Source organism: Syzygium oleosum, unplaced genomic scaffold, assembly GCF_021117445.2.
Source record: "Syzygium oleosum isolate NSW1041296 unplaced genomic scaffold, Sole_v2.1 Sole_v2.01, whole genome shotgun sequence".
NCBI lineage: Eukaryota > Viridiplantae > Streptophyta > Magnoliopsida > Myrtales > Myrtaceae > Syzygium > Syzygium oleosum.
In genome coordinates this window covers 25,124,555-25,143,773 of record NW_026607485.1, presented here as the reverse complement: position 1 = coordinate 25,143,773, position 19,219 = coordinate 25,124,555, and the positions used below count along the sequence as shown (strand labels likewise).

Here is a 19,219-nt window from a genome sequence, read left to right as displayed (position 1 = left end):
GTGATTCTCTCATATTGACTGTTGAAGGAGATGGTGGTCCGATTATAAGTGAGGGGCAAATCATCACTTTTTGAATTAATTGTTAGGGTGAGAGAAGCTCCGAACTATCCAATAATACTTCTGAAGAAATTACGCTTTCGATAATCGTACGTGGACGATTTTGTAATTTCGGTCTTCTGCTTTATGTCATTTCGGTCCGTGGGTATTTTCTCTTGCTGCAAAAGGAAGCAAAGCCCCACTGGGCATCGGGATCAACACCAGCGAAAAAGCGAACGGGTGCAGGTCCGAGTTCACACCACCAAAGATTCAGATGCCCCAATTTCGCAAAGGGAACAGGATGAATTTCGCGTCTTCGTGTTCCCACCATGGTCAGATTCTACGCTCCTTTCTTTTCCTCCTTCTTCTTTCCGATGCTGTGGTGCATAGGGACATCATAATAATTTTTTAACTTCTGTCGGGCACGTCTGGAATCGTCGTTCGTATTTGCAAATAAGTCTCGGTTGAAGTTGAAAACTACTGTGTCAGGTATTGCTGTCATTAGCCATTAAAAAGAAACTACATATAACCAATGGTGTATCATGTTTATGGTATTCGTTACTGGATCAATAGGAATGAGTTATGGAGTAATAGTATGGATCTAGTTATCCATTGTTGTCCATTATATTTGGAGTAACTTTTGTTTTCAATTTGTTTGTCGTGCGTTACACAAATCTCATGCCTCTCGCACTTTGACCCTTCTTTGGTGCGAAGCGCCTCAAAAGTTCCATGATAAGTTTTCTAATTTTAGGGGAAAAGGCGGGAGTAAAAATAAGGCATTTTAGAGTCTGTTTGGTTACGTTTCTGATCTCGGAAAAAAGTTCCGTTCAAAAATAGTTTTTTTCTTTTTCTATTCCCTGGATGAGTTTCTAAGCAGAAGAACGCGTTTGGTAACTGCGCAAAATTTATATTCCCGGAATAGAAAAAGAACAGAAATGCGTTTTGTTACAATCCTAAAAAAGTTTAGTCCCAATTTTTTCATTGAATTATGAAAATGTCAATGGAGACTTAAAAATTCATGTTTGAATAAAACTGGACTAGAAATAAAATCTTAAATTATTATGATATAAAATTGGATGACCTTAATACAATCATAAAGAAAATTGCTCCTTCTAGACAAAGTAAATATTCGATGGTAGTTGAGAAAATTACAGTTTAGGATTTAGGGTATGGGGTTAGAGTTTTAGGGTTTAAGGTTTTGGCGTTTTGGGTTTTGGTGTTTTAGGTTTTAGGAATTCGGGTTTGTGGTATAGGTATTCCAGTTTTTATGTTTAAGATTTAGGGTTCTGTGGTTTTATGATTTTAGCGTTAGGGTTTGGGATTTTGGGGATTTGGGATTTGGAGTTTTAGGGATTTGTATTTTGGGGTTTCGGGTTTAGGGTTAGGGTTAGGGTTTTACGGTATAGAGATTTAGGTTTTGTGGTTTACGATTTAGGGTTCGGGATTTATGATTTTAGAGTCGGGCATTTAATTTTTATCATATTACTTTTCCTCGCGGGTTTAGTCAACCCACAATATAATCGATCGTTTTTCTCAGACGGAATTAAAGATTATGATTTTTCTGTGGGTCAAAAAATCTACGAACTTTGATGGGTCCTCTTTTTTCGATTTCATTTTTTTCCAGACGGAACATATAAAGACCGGGGCAGACGATCCGGTTCGCACGCGCGCGAGGGGGTAGGACCGGGGAAGCGCGTGGGTTGCGGGCCGGGGGGAAGGGGAGGGGGGGAAGTGGGGCATCAATCATGCCGCAATCGCCTCACGTGCCATGCAATCTCGTTCACACCGGGCCAAGTTCGGCGGTCAACGTTCTCCCTACTATCGCTGTTAAAGAGATGCTGAATAATATTCCCGAAGGGAGGAGGGGGGGAGGGGCAGGGGGGGGGGGGGGACCGGCTACCGGCAAGGCCCAGGCGCCGCACGTGGCGCGGCCCCCCCTCCGTCCCGCCCCCTCGTCCACCGAACCTGACCGGCTCCCCGTCCGCTCCCCGTACGGTTCTTTGACCTACATTTGCCGGTCAACCTCTGTCGACAGCCTCGTGGGTATTGGTGGGTGTCGGTAGTGGTGGGGCCCGTGAGGGGGGGGGGGTGTTGATGATGTGGCCGTACCTCTTTTGCTCTCTCTCTCTCTCTCTCTCTGTCTGATCGGGAGAGCCCCTACGTTGCAGAAGGAGAATTGGAAGGAGGGCAGTACCCTCAAATTTCGAAATTTTTTCCTACCCTTTTCCTTCGCCTTACAGAAGAAAGAAAAAAATTTTGAATTTTTTTCCTACCCTTTTCCACTACTTAGGTATTTTACCACCACCCTCATTTATACTCGTCTCTCGCGAAACATGAAGTGGTGTTGGGATTTCGACACGAGCTGCTGTGCCTTGGTCTGAATCGAGTGATTTCGGCACGAGATCGATGCCATGATAAAGCGAGGAAAGATTAGAAGAGGTGCACGAGATATCGATCGGTAGATAATTGGATCGAATATTTTCATTTATCACCGGCCTTTCGATACGTCTCTGATTGATGGGTTACGAATAAAAGTATCACATTATCTTTAAATTTAAATAAATTTGGCATGCGGGTGATGTTCGGGCACATAGCCCAAAATAGCTTTTGTACGAAAAAATTTTTATCTAAGAAAATCTCATTTCTCTCTCTCTCTCTCTAAGCGCATACGTCTCTCTCTGTCTCTATAAACCCAGATCGAACCTGCCCTCTTCTCTCTCTCTCTCTCTCCTTCCACTAGGTGCAGAACTCAAAGAATTAACTCTCTCTCTCTCTTCTCTCTCAACTTCGAATATCGGTGTAAATCCTTGGTCAGAAGTTGCACCATAATCCCAGTCTCTAGGACTTTGATGAAAGAGCGAGTGATGATGGAGAACATCGACAAGTCCACATCGTTACTGTTCTCCGAATACTACGGACACGGAGGCCTGTCGGATTTCGTCACCTCCGAGGCCGAGAAGAGCACGATGCCGGGCTCGCTGGGCTTCATGGAGCTCCTGGGGCTCCACCAAGACTCCAGCCCTTCGCTGTTCGACGTGCTGCTCCAGCCTCCGATCAGTAATGCGATGGACTCGTCGTCGGAGGTCGTGAACCCGCCGGCGACGCCCAACTCCTCTTCCATATCCTCCGCGTCCAACGACGGGCTGGGCAACAACGACGATGAGCAGCAGGTCAAGGCGATGGTTGAAGACGAAGGAGTAGAGAAACAAGAGCAAGAAGAGCATCGGAAGACTAAAAAGCAGTGAGTTTTCTTGTGTTTCAGCTCGATCTCTTTTCTTTTTGTGCTCCTTCATAGTGCAAAGTGAGTTAGAGACTCCAGTGAGCGAGTGGATATTGGAAATGGGTCTTTTCGTTTTCTTTCTTCGTTATGTGGGTGTGCTTTGTTAGGGTTTTTGGTTCACTGGGTGCACCTGAACTCAACCCCTAGAAATCAGTGGGGATCGATTAAGGTGAAGCTACATAGGGGTATTTGGTGCGGTGCGTATTTAAGGCGAGAAAATCAGGTTTTTCCCATGAGTAAAATCAAGATTTTAGGGTCTTGTGTTTGTTTCTGATCGCTTCATTTGGGAGAGAGTTGTGTTCTGTAAATTAATCACCGCGTGGGCGTGTGTGTGTGTGAATTAGGTTGAAAGCGAAGAAGACGAACGAGAAGAGACAGAGGCAACCCAGAGTCGCGTTCATTACAAAAAGCGAGGTTGATCATCTGGAAGATGGTTACCGATGGCGAAAGTACGGCCAAAAAGCTGTCAAGAACAGCCCCTTTCCTAGGTACTGATCATTCTCATTTTGTATGTAATCAACAAGAAAGAAAAACGGGAAAAAGACCAGGAACAAAAAAAGGAGAGGGAGAGAGAGAGAGAGAACTTCTTTGAGTATTCAGAGAATTAAGACGACCCACATGTGTTGTTTAGCAGCTTGCGATAGAATATTCATTTCAAGAGAACCTATAAAGTCGCACCTCTCTCTGATTTTGTCCCCTCTTTTTGTGTTCTTGTTTAGCTTGGAGTGACTCGTTTGCATTGGATCATCATTGCAATGGTATTGTTGTGGGAGGTTTTGCCTTATTTTTCTGTTGGGTTGATTTTCAGGAGTTACTATCGTTGCACTAGTGCCTCATGCAATGTGAAGAAGCGAGTCGAGCGGTCGGTGAGCGACCCGAGCATCGTGGTGACCACCTACGAGGGCCAGCACAACCACCTGAGCCCGGTCATGCCCCGGTCGATCCTCGCTGGAGTGCCCCCTCCTCCCGCCGGTGCCGCTGCTGCCTTCTCCGTGCCCGCGATGCCAGGAGCGAATTTAACCCAACATCATGCTCATCACTATCAACAACACTACTATGCCAACAACTGGTCAACGAGCAACAACAATGCGGTGGTTCCAAGTTCAGGGTCAACAAATGCGGCTGTGTTCTTGAATAAGAGGCGTTTTTGCAGTCCGGGCCCCTCGAATTTTCTTGCAGACCACGGGCTCCTTCAAGACATGGTTCCTTCTCATGTCCTCAAGGAGGAAGAGTAGTAGTAGATATGACATATTGACAATACTATTCTTTTCTTTTCTTCACTGATGAATGACAGAAGATGAGAGAGGGAAGCGCGGGTGATGGACTTTCCATTGATCACTTACTGCGTTCATGACATGTATTGTAATGTTGCTCATGCAGAGAGTAATTTAGGCACTAATCCTGTAATGTGTAGTTCATGATCTTTTGTTCCTATACGGCTGTTCTGTTCTTCCTTAAGCTCCTAAACTATGGCACCCGGGTTCGCTCGCCGCTTCATACCCGTCTCGCGATAAGTTTGGTTTACACAGGCTACGTCTCTCTTGATGTGCATGGTGCTCGCGCGTTTCCATCAGAAGAGAGAAGTTCTATGAATGGCAAGATCTCTCACATTAACTCATCCTGATTCTACATCCCTTCTGTCCCGTGTTCTTCTGTTTGTCGGAGAATATGCATTGAATTTCGTTCCAAGTTGGGGGATTCGTAGCTATCTCTCTCTCGCGGTATTTAGTATGTTTCAGAAAGAAAACCACTCCATGCTGCAGAAGCTTCTCATCTGAAGTGTGTGTGTTGCCTTTCTCTCTCTCTCTCTCTCTCTCTCTCTCTCTCTCTTTTATGTCTGGAAACCTAAAATACTATTAATGGAAGAGTAGGTGCAGTAGATTTTGAGGATTTGTTGGGAAGAATAAAGTGCTCTATCGCCTCTCTTGATTCATGCATGGAAGTCCTCAAAGGGAAAAATAAATCAACCACATCCCACCGGCCCACATTGGATTGCTGAGTTTAGTGCCCCTCTCTTTCGCTTTTCCTTTTGCGCCTTGCGATGCCTTCTTCTTTTCTTTTTCGCATGCATGCAACTGTACATGCGAGCTCGCTCCATCTCGACCGTCAGATCACTTTGATCGTATGTGGAGCCCACGACATCGAATCGCTGAGACGAAGCGGATTGCGTACTCCGAGAACGTGCGAGAATGACCTTTTCTTTGGCCTTTGAGAAATGATTTTGTGATGAAATATTGACGATGGCTCCACGTTTGTCGAGTGCGCGTGCAAAGTATACCACATGCCAAAGGCGAAACCTTTCATGATTCTGACGAAGACATCACATCCTAAGTATATGCATCTAAGGTACAATCGCCTGATCTGATGATCCATTGGTCTCTCACAAGAAATAAATTTAAGACTTTCTTGGATTGGGACAATCAGCGGCTCGCCAATGAAAGTGTTCCATACAATCATGTTCAGCCTGGAACACCATTCCATTGAGAAAGTTCAATGCCTCAATATCTCATATATATGCACTTTCTCACGCGTACAGTCGCTTCACCTACTAAGATATACAAATGTGAACATAATTTTTAGGTGCACACTAACATACGCATCACATAATCCCAGTCTTGCATAGACAGCCTAAAATAATTGCAATTAACCTCGTCATAACATTGCAAATGATCATGTCATAGCAGCATTATCTCCAATCTGAACTTGCGCAGCACTGACTAATCGAAATTTTGTGCAAGATTCCGAAGAGAAACACATAACAGAGATCAGAAACCAAAAGGAGGCAGAAAATAAAAGACAAGAAGAATCTACAACACTATTGTACTCAACCGACTTTACCAACGTCTAGCTAGCTATCCCACGCTCTCATACCAAGGAACCGAAAGTATCCCTCATTAGACTGAAGGCCTCTTCATCTAGTGGAGTGATATCACATATCAGATGTGACTACTGCACCCTTTAGCTTCAGTTTCCAACCAATCCCCCATCTGTTTGCCCATTATCTTCCATCTGCACAAATATAGAATAGTTGGTGTAAGCGAGGAGTTGAGAGCAAGAGTGTACAATTAGACCATTGAATGGGAACAGGCAGATTGAGGAGGGAAAAAAACCTTAAATTTCAATCATTCAAAATAAAGATAAGTGGCCAAGTCAACAAAACCAAAATCTGGAAATATATCTAACTAATGGTACCAAAACAAGTATATTTCTTGTCATTAACTTCAAAAGCCATTGTACCTGTTATATGCATGTTGGATCATAGATTGGAGCTCCATCCTAATGTACCTTTTCCTGCAAAATAAAAGCGGGTCGGGGACTAAGGAATTTGTTTCCAATCAACAAAACGCAAAAGTGGTCTTGTTAACGAGAAACGGTGCATTGAAAATGACAATCTTTCTTTATTTAGGTGTTTAACAATTGCGCCCAGGCACTTGTTAACAAACGCCATATAAAAATACCAGAAGATGGGACTCAAACAACATTCCTGGAAAAAAGCACTCATAATAAAGGACATCCACATATGTACAATGCAGATAATATAGTTACATCAATTATATATCAAACAAGAGAAACATTCGTCAGTAGAACTATTCAACTAGCTTTCTCATCTAAGTCATGTGGTAAATATATATATAGCACATGAATGAAGCAAGTCACGCCAATAACAATCTGGAAATCAGGCTTTTGGATTGCTTATTAGCTTTGAGTAAACTGCAGAATTTTGGCAGCTAGTGTTCTGATCAAAGAGGTGCTTCTGCTTAATCAGCATGCCGAATCCAGGAAGAGAGTAAGAAAAAAGAATGTCTTAAAAAGCTAAATCAATCTCTCGTAAAACCAATCAGATTAATTAAGTTACATCAGCTTAATTTGACTCTCTGCAGCTCACAAAAATGTACATGCACTAACAACATAAAAATGGACCAAGGAGTTGCCAATAGATTTTATGGATAGATAGGACCTTACATTTTCTAGCACTAGATGTTCAAGAGAGAAGCAATCATTCTTCGAGCATAACAATATTAGAAACGAAGCAGCAGACTCGTAAATGGACAAGTATGATCAAATGAAGCAGCAACCTAATCTGTGCAGTAATTATCTGGTACCATGATTAATCAACTCCCAATAGCAACTACAACAAAAGAAGATGTTCTAGAGTTGGAAGATCAAGTCAAAATGTTCCACGAACCAGGGCAGATACATGATGTTTCAGTTCCTGAGAGAGGAGAGTATTCTGAAGCGATGGGGATTGTCCTTGAGCAATTTGTTGGGTAGAACAATCTGGTGCGATGGGAGTAAAATCTTTGCCATCACTTTGCTGCTTTCGCCTCTTCTCCAATTCTTGTTCATATCTTGCAAACTCATCCGGCTTATCCCACTGCAACCAACTTAAACAAATACAAATCACCTCCACTGCAAGCACTCGTAAACTATGAGCAGTCACAGCTCAGGGGCATAATACTTACTGTGCTTTCCAATGAAACACAATTATAGTAATACTTGTTTCCATCAGGGCAGACATGTTGACTCCAATCACACTCTAAATCTTCCATCTCAATAAATGAAGGAGACAAACCAGAAGTGCTAGGAACTGCCTGAGGATTGTCTCTAGACCGAGGAGACTACAGTAGAACAAACTAGATAAACAGTTACAGCAGATAATAAAGATTTGAATAAAAGAAATGAAAACACCAAGGATACAATTTCCAGTACAATAGTAACAGCGGCGGGTAAATTCCCACGATCGATATAGTCTAATAGATGCTTTTAGCAACAAAACAGTACCTCCTGCCTGGTACTTTGAGAACTATGCCGCTGCTCGGAAGTTTGAGTTGATTGCGGGAGCACATGTGGTTGCTTCTGTGCCTGGGGGGCAGAAGGTTGTGATGATCCAGTAACCTCTGGAGTTTGTGCTGTCTGCACATACTTCCGAGATACCTCTAAAGATGCCGGCTGCACCAAAGGAAAAGGATTTTGCGTCATGCCGCCATCTGCAGCACTTCGGTCTGCAATCTGAGAAACAGCTACCGGCTGTGAATGTGTGGAAATCTGCTGCTTGGTAATTGGTGTGCTAGGAGCTACAGATCCTCCAATTGGCTCACCAAAGTTCCGTGTGGGCCTATGAGTCATAAGCCAACAAATTTTGTATAGTTCCAAAAGAAAAGGGGAAAGGAGATGAAGGAGAAGTGTCAATGGCAGCCAGCACAAGATGAGCAACTGTTCCTTGGTCATGGTAGAGACAATCTAGACCTATACCGCTGTAATTTGATAAAAGGAAAAACTAAAAAGAAGTGGAAAAAAAAGATCAAGCTTCAGGAACCCATAGAGTAATTTCCCTTACTGAATCCTTCCACACCAGAAAAACAGTTAGTTCTTACGTATGATATGACCTTGGTACCACTTAGGTCCCGACGTAACCCTCAAATTGTCTTAGTAGGAAAGGAACACAATAAATTTAATACTTTGGAAAACTGCTAGACCATGTTATTCAGCTTACATATATGAAAAGTCATTAGCAGATATTCCAAGGTAAAACAACGATAGAAGGTATTGACTATGGAAGTTGAAATAGACTCTACAATCTCTCGCATCAATTCCTACGGGTATTAATCCAAGATTTTGTGGCCGCACAAGGAGAACTAGTTGAATGCCAAATGAAAATTCCAGAAAAGAGTTCTAAACAAGAAATACCTTGGTTCTCCACTCCGAGGTTTCTTAGGATCCGCAAAACGAACAATTAATGGCAGGTCACAACCCTGGAGCAAACAAATAAAGAACATAGTTAATCAACATCCACAAAGCAGGAAGCAGTAAACATGCAAGTTGATTGGAATCTTACTCTCATAGTAAAATTCCCACTCAGTGCTTTAATTGCAGCCAGTGCCATGTCCCTATGGGAGTACTTAACAAATGCACAACCTTCAGACAAACAAAAGAAAGTTGAGGAAAAATATGGAGAGAACAAAAAAAGAAGAGAATGTGTCACGAAACATAAGTTTGTGAAGAAGAGAAGAGCACCAGTAATGAAGGGAGACCTAATTCAAATGAGAAATAGTATGAGGTTATCAGTCTTGAGTATAAACCACTCCATTTGAGAAGCCAATTAAAAAAATGTAGATGCCTTGAGTAAGAGGGAAATGGTGTTTGCTTCATAAGTTCACTGGAAGGCAATTCTAAGAGTAGCTATTAAATGGTAACACATGGAGTCTGTACAATGAAACTACCAATGAGAAGACAAAATGTTAGACAAATGCATCCACAACCAGGATATCTCACGAGCTCATGCCAATTTAAAAGGGACTCTTTAAAAGGTCAAAGACATACCACGACTATGCTTCAGTTCATCACGTACTATGTAGACCTCTTCAACGACGCCATAAGGGGAAAATATCTAAAACAGAAAAAGTTACTTAGATATCGCACAGGAAATAAAACTGGGTAAGAAAAATCTAATTTCTCAACCACAAGTGCACCTATCCAGTCCAATAATAATACCATCTGTCCTGTCCTCTGCATATGCATAACAACTAGCAGAAAAGAGGTTGGGCATTAACAATATCCGACATGTTCATGCATGCACTGATCATCAATTTCATACCTGTCAAGATATCTACAGCAACACCAAGTTTGGTGAAGACAGACTCTTACATCGACCTACGACCCAAATAAAGTCTTAACAGGATGAGGGCTCTTTCCTGGTTAGTTCCGTTTTTCCTTCTTTAGAATAATAATTTATTTGGTCAGTTTTTCTATTAGAAGTAGAGTTCAACTCCGATTCTAGTTCTGTCCTATTTCTATCTGAAGTAGGTTCCCTATTTCGCTGCTACAACTTGGATTAGGAGTCCAACAGAGCGTATTTATGGTTGTTATTCTTCCAATACACTTAGTCATGCAGTAAGCTAAACTTAAACCAGTATTTGCTTTTTATGACATGATGCAATTCAACCCTATGTTTGATAATTGCAAAACCTTAGGTGTGATTCTTGAGAAGCTTTAGACATAATGCCTAATGAAATTTACCCTACATGTCTGTACATTGCAGCAAGTTCCCTTCAGATATAGATTGGACTTGAGCTCATTGTTTGGACACATCATCCTATGTCATACGTACATTAGCATGACGTCCACACTGCTTAGGAGCTATGTGCATCTAACATTACTATGAGTCATCTGACATGAAAATGCTCGAAAGGCTCTGTCTTGTAGTTCAGTGTAGAGGTGTCAAGATAAAAAGTCAATTGTTTGATGTTTCTTGCCTCAAATTGGCCGCTCAACCAGTGCACATGATCTATCAGCGATACTGAAGTATATTCTAGGGGAAACCATCCAAGTAGATACTTATAAACAAAAAACGACAACTGTAGTCATAGATATCTACATCCTCCATATTCTAAGGACAAGTGCACTGATAGATACTTATGAAGAAAAAATGAAGCAGAATATGAGCTATCCGCCCAAGCCAATTGAAATGGCGATTCTCGACAGGTCCAGAGCATACTTCTTCAATTTCTACTTTTGAAGCTTGTTTGTTCAGACCTCCAACATATAACTTATCCACGACAGGCCCTGACAATCAATCACAATACAAAAAAATCATCATAAAGAAAAGAATTAATTAGCAGTAAACATATGTCTCAGCCAAAAAAACAATAATCATTGTTCCTAAGTTGGTGAGACTTTTAATCCAATTTGCATGAGATTAAGGAAAAAGGCAAATATAAGAGAACCGTCTAATATACCAAAGATCGAAAAAGGAAAAATCATGGTTACAACAATGATAATAAGGTGAATGAATCCCCTAAGAATCCCTTCAATCTCTTTGCCCACACTATTGGAATGGTAAAGAGATAGCTTTAGTACTTTCCTCTTCCTAAGAGAAGAAAAAGCAACACAGCCAAGGCATAATTGTTTACTTTGTTGCACTCGTGATCATGGACAACATCTGGTTAATTACAGATACTAAATGACATAAATCACTGACCATTTTCTTGTCCCCTGACACTAAGTATGTTTCCAGAAGCTGAAGGGGTGATGACTTGTTTCAGGAGAAAAGTTAGAAGATAGACTTGTTTGAGTATTCATCCTTCTTAGAATACATGCCTGACAAATAAATTTCCTTAAAAGCAGCAAAACCTGTTTGATATGTTGCACTCATGATCACGAATAACATCTAATTAATTACAGAAACTAAATGACAACTGACCATTTTCTGGTCCACTTTACACTAGGTAAGTTTCCAAAAGCTGAAGGGGGTGATCACTTGGTTGGGGAGAAAAGACAAAAGATAGACTTTTTCGAGTACTCACCTTCTTAGGACACATGCCTGACAAATAAATTTCCTCGTAGTAGGAAACAAATGAGAAATGAAGTCCAAAAGGATAATTTCCATAACTTACCAAGGCGTTCTCGCTCCCCATCTGCATGTCTGACTTTAATAGGAGGCAACGATTGAGGTCCTATCATGTAAAATTGTAGAAGAAAACAAGTGAGATCCCACAGAAACGCAGTGCCAAAGTAATAATTCCACAACTTACCAAGGCGTTCTCGCTCCCCATCTGCATATCTAACTTTAACGGCAGTCCCTTCCTAAGAGTAATAATTTATCACGTTTAGTATAATATTCATAAAATACTAGTACAAAATGCTAAGGACAAGGGAGAAAGCCATGTCCTCACCCCAGGGAAAGTGTAACTGTTATTTAAGGCTATAATAGCCCTGTCGGCTTCCTCCAATGTAGCATATTTCACGAAGCAGCTTCCTGCAGAAGTAAAATTGATTAGGGCCATCTGATGAGAGGGAAACTAGAACTAAGGAAAATGAACCATCTCGGCATAAAAAGATAGTTTAAGATTGCGAAGAGAGAAAGCGCCTTAAAAAAATACTAAATCCAAGCACTAACACAAGCAATCAGGACGTAAGTGAGAGATGACCCGCATACACATCAAATGAGCATAACAAAAACTGCAAAATGCTACCGCAAATTTTTAATTACTTCCTCTCCTGCGCCTATGTTTATGAGCAGAATAGTAGCTTCAAGGGGAAATGGCATGATTAATTATCAAGGAAATTCCATGGATTGACCAACCACCAAAATCAGAAAACAGTTGGAACCCATCCAAAAATTAGTTATAAATTGCTTTCTACGGTGTACAAAAAAAGTTATGGCACACTAGCCAGTTTAATTGTTTTAACTGTTTCTGCGATCACCAACACCATCCAATTATTTATTCTAGACAACTAATTGCACTGTCATGTCTACTGTTGAGAAAAAAAGATCCTTGCTGCATTATAATAAAATACCAAACAAGTTAGATAACTCCTCACATGAAAGATTCTTCTTCATAGAAGGTCCCAAGCTTGTCTAAAAGAGAAGGACAATACATTAGGCAATAAATAACCACTACTTCTCATAGTGTAAAATGATCCCTGAATGGACTCCGCCTAGGAATAGACTCGGTGGATGCTGTTGTATTATTAAATGAATATGGAAATCAAGACCCAAAAATTAATACGCAATACCTGTTACTATTTGGGTTATACCCAACCTTCGGGTTTTTTTTTTAAATGATAAATTCCACTAAGTCAATTTATAACAACAGGATAATGCCAGGATTATCATTTCCAAACATTTTTTTGTACATTATGAGATCTGCTGTGCATGCTAGAAACATGCTTATGTGAAGAACATGTTCCTCACCTTATGTTTTTTAGCAAGTCTCCAGCAACTGATCTTGAATCGTGACAATAAGTGATATGATATAGCAACATTCAAGTTTCCCTTGTCAAGATAATTTAAATTGAGAAACAAGTTCAGCATGGATTTCTTAAAATTGTAGAGTTTTGTTGGATATAGCACATTAGGTAGTTGCTATTTAACAACAATTAACATCAACATGTTAATATCATTCAGATTTTGCACTGAATGAAGTAGCATGTAAAGTCCATAACAAACAATTTCTCATCTACTCAATATCTGGAAAAGCTCGGGAAAAACACCTCTTAGATTAATAAACGAAATTTCTTCAGCTCAGGTACTGCAGAAACGAGAAAAAAAAACTCAGAAATACTTAAGAAAGGATACAATAATTCAGTACCTTGCTGTTGGCCAGTCCTCTTATCCCAGAGCAAAACAACCTCAACAACATGCCCATATTGCTCAAACAGGGGTCGGATCTAACATAAAACCATATCCGTCAATTGAATGGAAACAGTGGGAAACGTGCACTGATTAGATAAGCAAACCGAAGAGAGAGAAGCCAAAAGCATTCTTGAAACGGAGCGACGAGCTCAAAGTGCGTAAATCTTGCCTGGCCTCTAGGAAAGTTGCTTTAGAAAAAGTCATAAAGGAACAATATCAGAGCTTTCTTCTTGAACCATTTCAATAAGACAGAAAAGCTCCATTTTCCATGCATATTTGGTCGTTATGATCTCCCACGTGTCGATGAGATTTTGAACACACGTTACTTATGAATGACAGCGGGCATGTTAAATACCGCAGTTTAGGTACTATGCGAAGATATTTGTCTACACACCAGACCATATTTAGCTAGCGCATAAATGTGTTTGAACATCGATCTTTTAACGTCGAAAGGGGCAAAGGACACCCACACTACTAATCCAAACCAAGTCCACACTACTAATCCAAACCAACGCCAAGAAGAAAAGCACACAACTCCACATTTTCATTTCCAATCAGATTTGCAACCGAAGTTGTGTATCCCGAATGTTCGAATGGACTTACATCTTCTTGAACAGCCGTTCTCGGTACTTCTGCGACGTAAAGCTTGGCCAAACCCATAGCATCAGCGCGTCCTTAACAGAAAACAAAACGAATTCATTGCCACAACCTCCACTGTTCTTAGCAGAATCAAAATCATGAGCATAGCAGCACACGACTCATCCAGGAACAACAACAAGAAGAATCAGACCAACCTTTGCGTTCCCTCCACAACCGCGCTATTGCTCAAGTAATGACGATGACGCAGGCAAACGGGATAAAAGCAAACGCTCGAGACATCCAATCACTCGAGATAGTGAAGTACCTCTCTTGCGGCCGCCGAAAGGCGCGGAGTAGCCGCCGCCGCCGCCGTTGTCGGAAGGATGAAACCCGCCGCCTCCGCCGCCGCCTCCGCCGCCGTAGAAGGGGCCGTCGAAGTCGCCGGGCATGTGATGGTGCTGAGGCGGCGGCTGGCTGTAGTGGGGATCGAACTCGGGGTCGTGGCCATCGTAGGGGTGGGGAGGGCGGTCGGGATAGTCGTCGTAGAACTGCTGGTGGTGGTGGTGGTGGTGGTGGCTGTGGTGGCTGTGGTGGTGGTGGTGGTGGTGGTTGGGGTAGTGGAAGTCGTCGGAGGGGTAGTGGCGGGGGCGGTGGTAGTGGTCGCCGTCGTAGTCTCCGCCGTGCCTGTCCATTTTTACTGGTTCAATTCGAAAATGAAAACGGACGGAAAAAAAAACCCTAATTCTTCAATTTGGGAAATTGGTCGAGCTCAAAAGGTCATCGTCACCGTTGGTTTCTAGGGAGGATTTCCGGTGTCTCCTCGCAACAACATCGACGGATCGGACTTGATGCAAGTGAGGTTATAAAGAGCAGCTGTTCACTCGGTTACCAAAACTAAACTTGTATAAATTAGATCTTCGACGTCTTTAGTCGATGCTTAATATGGTCACTCGACTTTTAATTTTTGCTGATATGATTTCTACTCTCTTTGCTTCGATCCACATGATCCTACTAATTAACATGTCACTTCGATCCATATGATCCTACTAATTAACATGTCACGTAACAATCCAACTTAGATATAGAACGGTCGTCAAGATTAAAGTGCAATCAAATCCTAAAATTTATCGGAAAAGTGTAATTAAGTCCCGAAACTTTAGAAAAGTGCAATTAAAGGAATGACTTGATTTAACTGATATGACAAGTTGTAGGACTTGATTGTACTTTTTGAAAATTTTAGAACTCAATTATACTGTCACGACAAGTTATATGACTTAATTGCACTTTTTGAAAGTTTTAGAATTTTAATTACACGTTTATGACAAGTTTTAGGATTCCCAATACACTTATCCTAAAATTATGAGATATGTGCACTAGAAATCCTAAAACTTATCACAAAAGTGCAATTGAGTCCTAAAACTTTCAAAAAGTGCAACACAAGTCCTAAAACTTGTCACGAAAGTGCACTTGAGTCCTAAAACTTTCAAAAAGTGCAAATAAGTCCTAAAACTTGTCACGAAAGTGCAAACAAGTCCTAAAACTTGTCACAAAAGTGTAAACAAGTCCTAAAACTTTCAAAAAGTACAATTAATGGAAGGACTTGATTGAATCAATTTGACAAGTTTTAGGACTTGTTTGTACTTTCGTGATAAGTTTTAGGACTTGATTGAATCAATTTGACAAGTTTTAGGACTTGTTTGCACTTTCGTGATAAGTTTTAGGACTTGTTTGCACTTTTTTAAAGTTTTAGGACTTCAGTGCACTTTCGTGATAAATTTTATGACTTGTTTGCACTTTTTGAAAATTTTAGAACTCAATTATACTTTCGTGACAAGTTTTAGGACTTTGAACGCAGTTATCCCTTAAATTATATATCAAACATGGCTAGTCGTGCTAAAATAAAGGTGGATCTAACCAACAAGAGACATCTTTTAGCATAGCAGCTTTTGCATAGATATTGAAATTTCTATGTCAAACATGTTTCGACGAAAACACTAGAAGGATGAGTGACCTTTTAAAAATTCCTTGTTGAGACTGCCATTACTCTAAAATATAAAATCTGTGAGCTCATTATGTTTCATAGAGAGTAATTCTTGTTTAGACCAGATAATAATGAGAAAATCTGTTATCAGAATCGGCGAATTTTATATTGATCAACACACACTTTAATATTATCTGTTGATGGTCTATGTTTCACTGAAGAACGGGAATACCTAGAAACATTGTCCCAAATGTTGTGCCCGTCGGTCGATTGAGTCATTAATGTTCTATTTTGATCAATTAAGTTCTCAATATTTGTAATTTTAGTTTGTCAAATCCTATGATCGATTTTTGTTGCCGGAGAAGACGACATAAAATGTCACGAAGTGAGTTGTGTGTCGTTCTCCAATCTTGGAATTCCACTAGCAGTCTTTCAATAGGTACATGCATGGTCCCGGGGACAAGCCTCGCGATTCGTCCGGTGAGAGCATAGAGTGATGATTTTGAGCACGCGCCAATTAATAAGCTTAGAACGGCAAAGTAGACACTAGTGAAATGAATAGCCCACCGAATTTGGGAGAGTTTGCCGGTAAGTACATTCGTGCAAAAACATACCTAACCTATACTTGATTTATTTGAGGAAAGAACCAAAAAAAGTTTAAATCTATTGTATTGGTACCAATTTAGTTCTAAACCTTTTAATTGGATTAATTTAGTTCTAAATCTTTTGCATTTATATCAATTGAGTCCATCAATTTAATTTTAGCTGGAAATCATTGACATGGGCGTTAATCGTTCTATGTGGCACAACCGGTGCTAATGTAGACAAATTTTACAAATTTTTTTTTTATATTTTTATGATTTTTTTTATATTTTGTAAATATTAAAATATCATTAAAAAATGTCCTCGTCAGTATCGACTGTACCACATAAGTCCATCGGGTAGTCATGGCCACGGGCCGGTTTCGACCCGGAACCGACCCGGTCAAACCCGGGCCCGGACCGTTGACCGGGCCCGCGGTTCGGAATCGAAACCGGCCCGTGGCCTACGGGCCCGGTTCCGGTTCCAGAAATTTTGGAACCGGCTCGGAACCGCCGGTTCCGGGCCCGATTCCAAAAAAAAAATTAAAAAAAAAAACCCTACACCTGCAGTGCAGCAAGGCCCCACCCCCACCCACCCTCACCTCCTCCAGTACAGCACTACTCACGCCCTCCTCTGTCCTCTCCCAGACTCCCACCAGTCTTCCGCTCCACGCCTCCACCCTCTCCTCCTCCGTCCACACCCCTCTCTGCCGGTGCCACTCCCACCCCCTCTCTGCCGCCGCCGCCCCCTCCACCTCCCTCCTCCTCATGCCCTCCTGGTCCTCTCACCCTTCCCTCCCTTGCATCGGCGTCAAGCTCGTGACCCACTTCCCCGGCAACTCCTTCGTGCTGAACCTGCCGGTGGTCCACGCTGTCTTCGTCCTCTTCAGCTCCCCTCACCGGCCAGCCCCTCGCCACCGCGGACGCCACCGTGTTGACCCTGTACCGCATCGCCTGCGTCTCGGGCCTCGCCTCCGAGCTCCTCTCACGGACCGACGGCAAGGTCCTCGTCATGGTCGGTCCCTCCTTCCCCCCTCTCCCCTGTGCCGGTCCTCCCTTTTTCTCCTTCGCCCGCCCTCCGTCTTCCCAGATCTGACCCCCGCCGCTGTCGCCGCCGTCGCCCCCGCCCATGGCCACAGCCACCGACGCCGATGCCTCCTCCCCTTTTCTCCTCCTCCCCCCTCGAACCGAAATCGGAACCGGCCCGGAACCGGAACCGCCCCCTTGCGGTTCTGGTTCAGGTTCATACATGGCCACGAACCGGAACCGGCGGTTCCTGAACCGTGGCCATGACTACCACCGGGCATCCATGTCAGTAATATCCGATCAAAATTAGCAGGAAAGACTAATTGGCTTTAAATTAAAAATGTTTAAAACTAAATTGACACCATTAAAAGGTATATAATTAAATTATGAATTTTCTGACACTTTTCCCCCACACAAATCGGTTCTCTCATTCCAACATCGATTCCACAGCACATGGTCAGAATCATCAACAAAGGATGGACGAGCTTCTTTCTTGATAATGTGAGTTTCACTAAACCGAACGTGCGCGTGGGACACCTTCAATTAGGTGGCCATGGCATCGGCAGGGTGTTGTTTCCGGCGATGAATGTCCTCGGATCTCCATCGATCACCTTCTCGCCCCCCTGGCAACACTGCTCCCGTCATAACAATGCCCCACACCACCCACCCTCGTTGATCTTGTTCAGCCTCCGAGTTCAGCTTCTTCGCCAACATCAGCCCCATCAATTTGGGGGACAAGGGAAGGGCTCGTACTACTACTACTCTCTAAGGCTGCGTTTGATCGACCGGATAAAAGCCAGGATATGATATGTTTTATACTATCCTGTGTTTGGTGGTGGTCTAGGATAGGATAAGGTCGGATATAGACCGGATAAAAAAATCCGGGGGGGTGGGATAGACCCGGATAGGATTTCTAATGCCTATTTTTCCAGAAATCGTACGCTCCATTTGCCGTCATCTTCATGCCCACACCTTGTGCGCTTTTACCAAAAAAATTTCTCTACTTTTTTTTTCCTTCATTGACTCCTCCGGATTCGTGAATAGCAAAAAATAAAAATAAAAATTATCCTATCCGACTTTAAATCCGTAGTCCACCAAACAGTGGACAGGATATGAAGAAATCTCAGGATTTCTTATCCTATCATATCCAGTCCTATCCTGTTTAGAAATCCGGACGACCAAACGCAGCCTAAACGATTTTTAACGACGTCGTTTTCCTGACCAGTCACATCGGACGATTGATTTTACAAGAGTAAATTAATGCCACGAGAGATTTTCTAGTAAGGAAACTTTCACTAACGTGTTTAAGTGAGCGCTATGTAAAAGATCAATGAAAAAAAAAATATATATGACACTAAAGCGAGCAAACCGACTAGTATAATTATTTTCTTCCTTTTTTGTAGTGTAGAGGCAAAAGCCACTGCATCAAGGCGAGGGGGGGAAAAATTAATAATAAAATAAAATTGGGAAAGGGTGACTCGTCAACGATTCTGGGCCATTGCAATTGTATTTCTACACCGTGCCCTAGCCTCCTCCTCCCTCCCTCCCTCTCTCTCCATCCACTACCTCCTCCTCGTTTTAGGGTTTTCGCTTCACCTCCA

At 42.1% G+C, this 19,219-nt stretch overlaps 3 protein-coding genes across 6 annotated transcripts; 1 reads left to right on the top strand and 2 right to left on the bottom strand.

Annotated features, from left to right (window-relative positions):
* The first annotated feature begins 2,746 nt into the window (after positions 1–2,746).
* LOC115675992 (WRKY transcription factor 23) lies at positions 2,747–4,715 on the top strand. The gene is made up of 3 exons (XM_030598825.2): positions 2,747–3,277; positions 3,661–3,804; positions 4,125–4,715. The coding sequence occupies exons 1-3, from the start codon at positions 2,886–2,888 to the stop codon at positions 4,549–4,551; spliced, it is 963 nt and encodes a 320-aa protein (XP_030454685.1). The 5' UTR covers positions 2,747–2,885; the 3' UTR covers positions 4,552–4,715.
* Positions 4,716–5,909: 1,194 nt separating this feature from the next.
* LOC115676117 (flowering time control protein FCA) lies at positions 5,910–14,860 on the bottom strand. 4 transcript variants are annotated; one of them, XM_056317798.1, is made up of 16 exons: positions 14,451–14,859; positions 14,356–14,396; positions 14,055–14,125; positions 13,408–13,486; positions 11,989–12,071; positions 11,848–11,899; positions 11,710–11,769; positions 10,812–10,879; positions 9,638–9,704; positions 9,153–9,232; positions 9,005–9,069; positions 8,099–8,432; positions 7,780–7,935; positions 7,503–7,691; positions 6,554–6,607; positions 5,910–6,325 (listed from the first exon to the last, which is right to left on the bottom strand). In XM_056317798.1, the coding sequence occupies exons 1-15, from the start codon at positions 14,720–14,722 to the stop codon at positions 6,593–6,595; spliced, it is 1,632 nt and encodes a 543-aa protein (XP_056173773.1). In that variant the 5' UTR covers positions 14,723–14,859; the 3' UTR covers positions 5,910–6,325; positions 6,554–6,592. The 4 variants fall into 4 exon arrangements, with proteins under 4 accessions (XP_056173773.1, XP_030454849.2, XP_056173791.1 ...); XM_030598989.2 differs by having other exon boundaries at positions 14,356–14,859; XM_056317816.1 differs by lacking the exon at positions 14,451–14,859 and having other exon boundaries at positions 14,055–14,165; positions 14,356–14,386.
* Positions 14,861–17,210: 2,350 nt separating this feature from the next.
* Positions 17,211–17,606, bottom strand: LOC130137364 (glycine-rich RNA-binding protein blt801-like). The gene has a single exon (XM_056308293.1). It carries the CDS (start codon positions 17,604–17,606, stop codon positions 17,211–17,213), a length of 396 nt encoding a protein of 131 aa, XP_056164268.1.
* Positions 17,607–19,219: the final 1,613 nt, after the last annotated feature.

What these genes read in the sequence shown, in the direction of transcription:
- LOC115675992 (XM_030598825.2), top strand. Translation starts at nt 2,886, where the DNA reads ATGAAAGAGCGAGTGATGATGGAGAACATCGACAAGTCCACATCGTTA. An exon ending in CATCGGAAGACTAAAAAGCA is followed by an intron (nt 3,278 to 3,660) that starts GTGAGTTTTCTT and finishes TGTGTGAATTAG; the next exon opens with GTTGAAAGCGAAGAAGACGA. An exon ending in AAGAACAGCCCCTTTCCTAG is followed by an intron (nt 3,805 to 4,124) that starts GTACTGATCATT and finishes GTTGATTTTCAG; the next exon opens with GAGTTACTATCGTTGCACTA.
- LOC115676117 (XM_030598989.2), bottom strand. Translation starts at nt 14,722, where the DNA reads ATGGACAGGCACGGCGGAGACTACGACGGCGACCACTACCACCGCCCC. An exon ending in CCTCGGAGTGGAGAACCAAG is followed by an intron (nt 8,433 to 9,004) that starts GTATTTCTTGTT and finishes TATGACTCATAG; the next exon opens with GCCCACACGGAACTTTGGTG. An exon ending in CTCAAAGTACCAGGCAGGAG is followed by an intron (nt 7,936 to 8,098) that starts GTACTGTTTTGT and finishes GTTCTACTGTAG; the next exon opens with TCTCCTCGGTCTAGAGACAA.
- LOC130137364 (XM_056308293.1), bottom strand. Translation starts at nt 17,606, where the DNA reads ATGACGAGGACCTTGCCGTCGGTCCGTGAGAGGAGCTCGGAGGCGAGG.